The 10,822-nt window shown below is 38.8% G+C and overlaps 1 protein-coding gene across 1 annotated transcript in view; it reads right to left on the reverse strand.

Moving 5' to 3' along the window:
- Positions 1 to 7,686: 7,686 nt before the first annotated feature.
- The window catches only part of LOC138051757 (QRFP-like peptide receptor), a 15,953-nt gene continuing 12,817 nt past the window's right edge, over positions 7,687 to 10,822 (reverse strand). Inside the window, exon 5 of the mRNA XM_068898008.1 lies at positions 7,687 to 10,376. Within this exon, the coding sequence (XP_068754109.1) occupies positions 8,585 to 9,667 (1,083 nt within the window). The 5' untranslated portion in view covers positions 9,668 to 10,376 and the 3' untranslated portion in view covers positions 7,687 to 8,584. The remainder of the gene's footprint in view (positions 10,377 to 10,822) is intronic.

Here is a 10,822-nt window from a genome sequence, read left to right on the forward strand (position 1 = left end):
CCTCGATCAGTTGGCCTCAGTTTTGATTAACCTTGATCATCAGACTCTGACTTCTGTCACAAAGTTAACTGCTTACCTCTTTCTCCTTTTTATTTCTCTTTATGAGAGTCATCGACAGCAAGAAGAACAAGGCTGGGGATCTGTTATGGTCCGCTTTCAAGGAGCACAGACGGAGTTTGTTTTCCGATATATAAAAAAAAAAGCTTAACCCTTTATGTCTGGTTGCGCCATAATGAGAAGACTAACGACATCTTTTTTCTAACGGAGCTTCTATGATAAAAAACCGCATGAACTGGTGGTTATTACTCATTTTAAGTAAATCGAGCGTTTGCCGAGCAGGCGTTTCGTACGATCGAGTTTATAAATTGTCACCGAACAGCGAAATTTCTTGACTCGATTCCTCGCTTCGGTCCGTTGAATAACAGAATTCTTTCAGCCTTGTAGGTTTGATTTTTTTATGACACTTCAGAAGTATAAATTTGAGATTGGCTATGAATTTGATTGCTGTGAATGCATCACGTGCATGCAAGATGTTTTTTATGACAAAGATGATTTATTAATTAAATATCGGTACTGTTGTTTTAATATGCTTCCTTACCAAAACTACTTCAATAGGAAAAAAAAAAGAAGAGATGTCATTCTGTCGTTATAACCTCGGAAAAGAACAATTCTGTCCAATTACAGTTGTGAAGGGTGTGAATTATTGAGTACATTCTTTTCAAAATATCCGGACTCGAATGTTGTTTTTAGTGCCAAAAATTATATTTCTTTTGGTTACTACTTTCTGTATGGGAGTTTCAAATTAAATGTCGATCTCCTAGCTTGTTAACAATATCTTGTTTTTTACACGGCCAAAGAGATTTTGTTACGAGACTTGCAACTGACCACTTTCGATATTTTAAAATTCAGCTCGTTGACAGTGAGGCTTAGAGGACAAAAACAAAAGAAACGAATAAACATGTCCATTCAGTTCCCTTTGTTTGTGTCCTCTAGGCCTCGCTCTATTAGTTTATAATTGTGTAAGCCTCTTGCCCGTTTGGTATTCTCTATTTTCCCATAAAACACTTTGTTTGCCCTACCCCCCCCCGCCCCCCCCCCCATAAATTTTGCATAAACGATTGTTTTCAAATGCTCTTGGGGACACTGCATATTTCCAAGAGCATTTAAAAACAATGGTTTATGCAAAATTTGGGGGGCAAACAAAGTGTATTATGGGGAATTCGAAAATAGAGAATTCGCGTGTGATTTTATTTGGTCTTTGTTTATAAGGAGCCAGTAGTAGTCCCTTTTCTCCTTTTTTGAATTCTGAATAAGAAAGAAATTTCTGACTGTTTTGAATGGCTGTTGTATAAGGTGAATGCCTTGATCAACCAATGTCGATAATCCATCAATAAAGAATGGTGCTACCGTAAATTTCTTTCTTGTTGAAAAATATTAATTTTTGGCCGGAGTGTTTTCCAAATGATTGTTTTAATTCTAACAAGTGAAACGGAAGAATCGATGTCCAAAAAAAAAATAGGCACGCATTGGGTACGTGTACCATAACTGTCAATTGCGTTTTCGAGCAAATTTAATTTGTCCTTGCGTAATACGTAGCTCTAATAGTACACAATATTGTTTTGGCACAATATATCATTATAGAGCGTTTTCCCTCACGTGACCAGCAGCCATATAAGATAATTGAAACAAGAGAAAGTATTTGCATAAAGATAGAGTTCCATTCCTTTGAGGATTAGTTTGGTATACCATCATGACCGCCATTTCTTTGTTTTGGAACACCAACATGGCCGCCGTGATGTCATGTTCAAACGATCTATAGTACCTTGGTAGATGTCTTAGGTAACCCTAAGCCCCTAGGAAGACACGTGTTTACTAGTAAAACGCTAAACCCGGAAAGATTGAAGAAACATTTTCAAGTTCCCTTAGAACGTCTTTTTCACCCCAAGGTTAAACGTGTACTTTGAGCGTCTGACAGCTTTCCAAGACAAAAGTTCACTGAAGTTATATTGTGTATGGCGGGGTTAGTATCTGGACGGGAGATCTCAAAATATGCGACATGCTGTCAGAAACATAGGACCAAAAATTATATTTTAAAGCTCAAAAATGCGTGCTAAGCAAGATACATATTTTGTTGGCCTGCCTTATGCTAAAAAACACATTGATGCAAAAGTAAATAAATACTGATACACAGTTTTTAGGAAGTGCAGTAGGACGTTTTCAGGAACTATTTATCGAGAATAAAATATTTTTCCATTAGCAACAAAATTTGAGACATGAAAACAACAATTTTTGAATCTCGAATATATAAAGTTACCATCAGCGAAAAACATTTGGAGAGATTTTTGCTACTTTCAATTTTTCTATTGTACTTTTGACGGCACTAGTAAATCGCAAAACCGAAAGTGACACCTAATTCAGCGGCCACCGTGATCAAGTTACATTGCGTGTTTACTAACATCTCGCGAAACAAATGAAACACCTGTGTCAAAATGATAGCAATTCAAGACAACGGGTTTTTGTTTTTGTTAGGTTTTTTTCTTTAGAGTGTTATAAAGTTTGACACGAAAGTTGCGAATTCAACTCAAAGATCTCACTCGGTTAACTCCTGAGGTTGACCATTGTTTCTTCAAAGTCAAATATTCACTCTCCCAGTAACTCTACCAGGTCACTCCATCGTTTTAGAAATAGAAGGTGCTTTATTATTCATCAGCGTGACAAATTCTTGCCAATTCTGGGGTTCCTTTGTTGAAACTCAATCACGCCTCCATCAGACCTGTTTATTTTCGTGACTTATGCACGCGCTGCGGACCTCTTTCCCAACACGGACTTCACTCTAACAACCCCGATATGGATGACATACATATCGGTAGCTTAGTTTTCGCACTGTACATTCCATCTTGTTTTGGAGAGAAAAATTGAACTCCCACCCCTCTTTTCACAGATGAAACAAAATTCCTGTTCAGTTGATGCGGACTGAGCACCATATTGGCCATGCTAGGAATACGAAACTCTGAATCCCTAAGCCATTTTTGCGATCCATTCCTTTCTCACTCTAAATTAAATAATGTCAATTTAAGGCATTCGTCCTCTTCTCTCTAGAAACTGCTTCCCTAATGGAAATAATTTGTTCGCATTAAATTAAATATCTTTTATCTTCCAAGAGAGAGTTATTAAATTTCCCGGAAGTTGCTTTTTATGATTTTTTTGAAGCTCCCTCATTAGTTTTCCCAGAAGCTCTATTTCCGGCTTTCTATAACGGGAATGACGACTTGCAAATCAACATTCCTGCATGCCCTGGACACCCCCACCAACAGCAGGGTTTTAAACCACACCTTTGTAATAAACGCTGCCAATGATGGCCCGAATTTTGGGTACTGCCATTAGGCACGGAATTACACTTTCCTTCTCATTCAAGTTTAAGCTATAAGATATCGAAATCATTTCTTATCTTCGTGAAAACTCATGCAAATCAATGTCCTTGAAGCCGCTATGCACGTTAGAGAGCAAGTCCCTGGGAATTCCGACAACAAAATCATACTTCCTAAATATCCAAGTGAAGAATTCTATGCTTTGAATTTGAAGTACAGTTAGCCACTCCTTAGTTGCTCTACTGAAAACTCATGCTGTTGGGCAAAAGATCTAGCATCAAGGTTATAGTCCTCATATCCATCCTTTCCTTTTGAAGTCTTTTTTTTACTCTTAGATCACTGAGGTTGTTACCAGTGCCCCGTGGCGGGATAGCCCTTGTGCTTCTCGCGAATGTCGCGTATATCTTGCATGCAGGTGCGCGATGTCTACCTTGACTCTGGAAGACGAATTTCAGTAAACACGAGCAAGTCAATTTCAGCATTGGCATTCTGTCTCGTTTTCCTCCAGGGAAACCATGGCCTTTCTATTTGATTGTTTTAAACTACTTTTTTCGTCTCGATTCTTACTAAATAGAAGCAAATGTCAGCGATTTTTTTGCTTTTACAGCACTTAAGAGCCGTGGAGATCCTCTGGGCGATTTTTCCTGAACTTATCATCAACTGAAATCCGAAAAAAGGACCAATTCTATTCTTGTTCCATGATCACGAGAGTTTGCGCTAAATATTTCGGAAAAATATCCCACCTTCAACAGCACCTTCTTTGCACAATGATTTCTCTTAAGAAGAATCTATCCTCGGCTGCTTCAAGCTTTCTTCAACTGCGATTCGACTGGCGAAAGGAAAAATGGAGGAACAAGACGCCATGAGGCGTCTACGCGGGATGGCTCGTGGTAAGCTTATTAAGATCTATTAAGAGGAAAAGGAAAGGAAAGGTACTTTATTTAAGTGTCTGGTCGTTCTAGCGCTGGAGCACTAATTGGGAACCTTGTAAACTGAAATTCAACAATTAACACAAATCAAGTCAAATGTTGGTTTTTGAGGAGAGGGGAAATCTGAAGAAACCGGAGAAAAATTTCTCGTTGTAGAGTAGAGAACCAATAAACTCAACCCACATATGACGCCGAGAATGGGAATCGAACACGGGCCACATTGCTGGGAGGCGACTGCGCCATCCTTGCATACAAACTTATTAAACTTTCAATGGGTAGTGATAATCAGTCTGTTTCACTGACAAACACGTTTGCGTGAGGAAGACTCTTGCTTGCATTAACTGGAAACGAGGAAAAGCTGGAATTTGAAACGTAGAGTGGCAACAGATTGTCGCGAAGACACAAGGAGTTTCTTACATGAAAAAAAAAAAGGAATCTGATTAGGGCCCCAAAGGGTGATCCCTGTGCGGATATGTAATTTCACTGCAGGAAAGGGTCGTTGAACATTCAAGTCTCTCTTTATTTTCTGAAAAAAATGAGTCAAATTCCCCACCCTCGCGACAACACAATTGTCCAAAAGCCCCTACCCTGGAGCGACTAAAGGTGGCCAAAATAATACCCTTTAGACCTTGCTTCACACAGTAAGAGTGCAATATATGTACCCCTCACCTTTCGTTTAGCCATCTCTCACGAACGGGGGAAGTTCATTCGAACGCCTTCTGGGTATTTTCCAAGATGACTGAGTCAAGCAATCTCGTGCCCAGGGCTTTTCCCTGACTACTTGAGGAGGGAAAGGCCCTGGGAACAAGGTTGATTTAATGCTTAAATTCCTACTAAGCCGGCAGTGAAGGAAAGCAATGTTTATCACAACTTTCGAGAATGATCTAAGAGAATTTCAAGGCGATGGGAGCTTTTGAAGCGCATTTATGGCTGTGTTCCCTCGGCCCGACGTGGCTCCACCTCACCGACTTCCATGCGAATCAAAAAAAGAGAACACTTGGTTCCACGAGGTACGGGAAAACGTGGAATTTGCGACTACAAATGAGAATAAGATACTACACGGTTTGCCTTAAAGGCATCCCGCGTAATCAGAATAACAAATTATCCACTATCTAGTCAAAATTGGAGACACTTACCTTCTCTCTATTTCCATTCTGAAGATTTGAGTTGTACTTTGCCTTCTGCGAAGCGACCTAACTTACACGTGATTCATACTTGCAGCCAATGAAATCGCAAAATTTTCGGGACGTCCCTTAAGCTTTGGCCAAGAGCACGGGATACGGGAGAGTTTAAAAAAAGACCACAATCCGTGAATCCGATGAAACCATACCATCAACCGCGGTCTAACTACAGGATTCTTAACAGTTGTTGTTGTTCTGTTCCGTCGTTTCGTTAAATTGTGTTTCATTGGCCCTGTGTTTCAAAGCCCCTATGGGTAGCGGTCAATTGCGTATATATTGCATTGTATCATCTCGAGGGGTGATTTCATTGAATAACTTTTAAACATCTTCTGTTTGCCGAACTACTCAGAGCTTTTAAATGAATCATTGGCGTTCTGGGTTATGTGAAAAAGTGAAATACAGGATATTTCTGTTAAAGAAAGTTGCTTTTGACAGATAATGTTTTAGCAATGCTTTCCGGTCCCCGCGTAGTGCATTCTGGTGGAAGGTGAAAGCGCAGTGCACTATGGTAAAGAGCAAAGGAAGACTATAACGGTTTGTTATAGTCTTTAACCGAGAAGATTTGAAAGGGTGTAGTGACATAGGCAGTATTTTCTGAAAGCGTATCACCACCCGCATGGTGAGCGAACCCATTTAAGTACAAACTTCATCTACAAAGCGTTTGCCTGAGAGTAGTCCTCTCTGGAGGAGAATCGGCGAACACGATGTGCATGCGGCAAAAAGCGATGCGCCGAGGCATATGCAAGTTTCCTAAGGCCTCCCCTTACTGTTGAGTGTAACATGAAATTTCGATTTTCGATCTTCTTTACCCCCCCCCCCCCCCAAATAACACCTCTGTCTTTATCAATTGAAGTGCTGCAGGAAAAGCTAATCTCGAACTAAATGTAAATAAGTAATAAGGGGTTCTGGGCTTATCTATATGCTTTTGAACAATTATGAATTAATTTTGACAAAGCATTACTCTGACACCAAAAGTGAATGCGCTATGGAGTGTTTTCACTCACGTGATCGGTAACCTTGTTTATCCACCGAAACAAAAGAAAACGTTTGCGTGACAATAGAGCTCAGTTCCCGTAGAATAGGCCTTATTCACGATAGCCGCCACGTTGGTTTTCAAATTGTCATTCAAATTTGCCATGTGTTATGCTGGGATATAAGCATTGGAAAAAAGGCAAAAAATCGGCTAGTCGAAAAATTGAAATAACATTGCTAAAAGTCCATTTTAGTATTTAGAATTAAGTACCTTTAATAATAATTCTATATCTTTGTATTGCCTTTGACAGTTTGACTTTCTACTTTGTTAGCTGCTCATTTTTCACCAGGAAACGTCGAAATAACTTGTGTAATCATTCTATTTTATTACTTAGGTGATAAACATTCAATGAACGTGAACCAAATCATCTGTGTGGCTAACATGTTCGTCATAACCTCTCGAATTTGTGTTGTTTGCCCCCTCAGAAGTGTGTAGCTAATTTGCATGATAATAGCAAACCCAACATGGCGGCCATCGTGAATAACGTCCATTAGTTGGGTACACCAACATATCCGCCGTAACGTCACGTGAAAACACTCCATATGATTAAATAGGTTTTATAATAATAATAACAATGGGTGACAAATTACTCCTTAATTTATAAAACCACGTGTGAAATTACAATGTTGCCGTGCCAACTTTTCCCGGCGGTGCCAACATTGCGTGCAGGTTTGAAAAAAACCCGCTTCTTATGAACGTTATTTATCATCCATGATATTTATAGCTAATCAAATGGTATACTCGGGAACTTAAGGAATAATATCACTTGCGTTTTGTCCAAAATCAAATAATTTCCCTAGCCTAAAGTCTCGGGAAATTATTTCATTTTGGACGAAACGCGAGTCAAATTACGTCCTAATTTCACTTGTCACCACTAATTGAACTGAATGGAGTGCAATTGGGTCTAAAATCATACACACATCCAGAAACCGCACAATTTAATCACTTAAATACAGGATTTTATACAGTACCACTATTTTATTTATGTCTTTCATTTTCCTCTAATTCGATTGGTTATTTTAAACTATTTTTGAAATGTGATTGGTTGTTTTTCGTTAGTGTTGCAGTCTCATTGGCAAGGAAAAAGCTGCGATCTAGAGGAAAACAAATTGTGCCATTCGTGAATAAATCGTAGTGCTGAGAGCAAATCCGAGGTTCCAAGGATCACCAGCGAATTGGAGGTAATAAATGTTTTAATTATATTGCTCTTAAAGAAATTACACGGAGGAAATTCTTTTTTACTTAAATAGTGAGCAATACAAGACTTTATCCGGTAGTTGTTCAGATCATGATATTGATGTCATGTAAATATTCAAATTTCCGTATTTTCTGCCTTGTTGCGCTTCTGCGGATTACTTTTCTTACATGTTTATGTGACGATAGCAAAAATTACATCGATCGAACAAAATTGAATTTATGTGCAGGCAAAGTTTGACGAGAAAGCGTGCATCCAATTGACATATGTGACTCAAAGTCACCACAGTTTATTTTTTTTTAAGGAAAAGTCATTCTACTGTGGAAATAACGTTGTTGCCGAAATTGTGTCAATTTAAAAGACCTTGTTTCCACGAATTTGCAAAAAGCAACTGATCGATCCACGCATAAAACTTTCTATATAAAATTTGCATTGAATAATTAATCGCATTGTGATAAAAAAAAGAAAAAAGAAAATCCAAAGACAAAATGCCGACTATAGCGACGAAGGAAAAAAGGAAAGGAGGGGAAAAAAAAAAAAAGTCAATCAGAAGGTCACCTCTGCATTCTCAACGTTACGCTAGTATCCAACATTTGTTGTTTTTACAACCACCAGTACTTGCATAAAAGGATCCGTTTGGAAATATTAAATATATGCCAAGAATGGATTGTTGGGAAATCAAGAAAAAGATCTAGAGTTTTCCAATGTTTCAGAAGCAGTTGAATCATATAATTATCAAATTTGATCTTTACAAGGAAGCTGCTTTCGAAGCATGTTTCGATCCCAATATCGAAGTTCAATTGAGGTCTCCTGAAATCCAGATCTCCCGAACCAACCCACCTGTGAAGATTTCCGACGACGTTGCAAGCGTGTATCTGTCATATTGCCTCAGTCGTAACGTAATCAAAGCGTTTTTCCCTCATGGAAAGTCCAAGGAAACCATGTCGTTTCGATAGTACGAGTTGTAAGTTCGGTTCATTTTGCTCAGTATTCCTCTGGCGCTGTGTGAGATGAAAACACTTCAATATTTTTTTGAAACTCATCTGATAATTCCTGCTAAATGTAAAACATATACAAGGATTGATAGCACTGTTTGACACCAGAAGGACGTTGTCCGTAATCCAGAAGATGAAAAAGCCACACGGCAGACTAACATCAAATTCTATTAATATGGCACCGATACTCCAAGGCACCCAACACAGAACAAAGGCAATCACGATAGCGATTGACATCTTCAGCACGTTCTTGTTTCTTCTAACTCGTTCGTTCTGAACCTGGAGCGAAGTCTCCCCTGGTGTCATCTGTGACTGCAGCTTGCAAATAATGATGGAATAAAGAACCGTTATCAAGACAACCGGGAAGTAAAATAACACAGCAAATGTTGCCAGCAAGTAATTTGCATGAGAAGATGATTCTCCAAACATCTGGTTCCAATGCAGCTCACATGCAATTTTTTCAGGATGTTTACTGAGTTTCCAGGCAAGACATTTGGGCAAATTTATCGCTATAGCGACGATCCATGTAACAATAATAAAGACCGAGCATCGGCTTAAATTGATGATTGGTGAACGCAAGGGGAAAACAACAGCTTCAAATCGCTCGACTGAGATTAGAACCAGGCTCTGAATAGAGACTGCAACAGAGAAGCTTGGTAGTAGTTCTTTTATTTTACACATTGTATCGCCCGAGCTCCCGCGAAAGATCCATGAGCTGGGCTTGAACGCTAGCATTATTGCAATGCCCACGGATATCAGAAAGAGAAGGTCTGACATGGCCATGTTGACAATGAAAAAATTGATTCTATAACTCAATGTCTTTATCTTGTATACTATTAATCCAACACTACCATTTCCAACTGCTGAAACAACGAAGATAAAACAATACGACGAGATCACTCCGATTCTCGCTGTTGTATCAGTCAATGGATAGGAGCAGGTTGAGCTGTTGTTTGCCTTGTTCATGCCTTTAGACGACCTTCGATACGCAGGCTGTTTTCGTTATAAAGTTAAATGCACACGCTATTTTTTCCCTTTATTATTTCCCTTCATTCGAGTCAGCGACGTTACCCGCGAGACAACACATGGCTTTCGGCGACCGACTGTGGCCTTGCCGGATATTTAAAACGGAGCTTACTTTGTATCTCCGACTTGAAAATGACAAAAAGTAATGATAATCTTATCTGTTTCCTGAGACGGATTCTTCCTTTATTTTTATTTGGTAAATGGCGCGCCAACTCCATCAAAGACTAGACTTCAACTAAAACCTCATACTGGTCTTTTTGAGGTTTTTAAAATTATCTAGCTATCGTGTTCAGACACAACTTTCTGTCAACCAGACACCTATGTGGTAAACCAGAAGACTAAAAAGTACCTTTTCTTCATTTTTTTTTAAGTAGACAGAAATCAATTATTTCTCTTTTTAAGGGTGATTTGAATATTGATAAAATTGAAACAATTCGAATTTGATTTTGAAATTTGAAGACTGCCAGATGAATGAAGACTACATTATTAATTCAGTGGTTTCTAACGATTTTTTGTCACTTATTTTTCAACCTACCATTTCCTTTACTGTTTACTTGTTCTGAATATTTCTCTGAAAGTATAGCAACCTACTCCGTGACTTACGGATCACTTACCATCATTTTTTCCCAAACACTCATGTTTTGATCGGCTAACAATGTAAAAAGATAAACAGATGGTTACTCTTTTCGTGATTAAGATGTTGACTTCTTACACTACTTTCATACACTCCAGAGGGAAACGATTTTTTTTTGGGAAAATGACCAAGACTACATATTCGACATCCATTACTCTGTTATTAGTATCATAGATATAAACGGCAAATGGTTTGAACCCAGGAGTCATATCATAATTAAGTAAAGTTCGATCATCCGGGTGAGTGTAGTGCTGAGAAGGACTGTTAGAGATGACCTTGACTCTAGGCTTTTTTATCCGGAAAGAGAAGGTCTGACATGGCCATGTTGACAATGAAAAAATTGATTGGCTTCCTCATGGTCTTTATCTTGTATACTATTAATCCAACACTACCATTTCCAACTGCTGAAACAACGAAGATAAAACAATACGACGAGATCACTCCGATTCTCGCTGTTGTAT

This window comes from Montipora capricornis, chromosome 6, assembly GCF_036669925.1.
Source record: "Montipora capricornis isolate CH-2021 chromosome 6, ASM3666992v2, whole genome shotgun sequence".
NCBI classification, from domain to species: Eukaryota; Metazoa; Cnidaria; class Anthozoa; order Scleractinia; family Acroporidae; genus Montipora; species Montipora capricornis.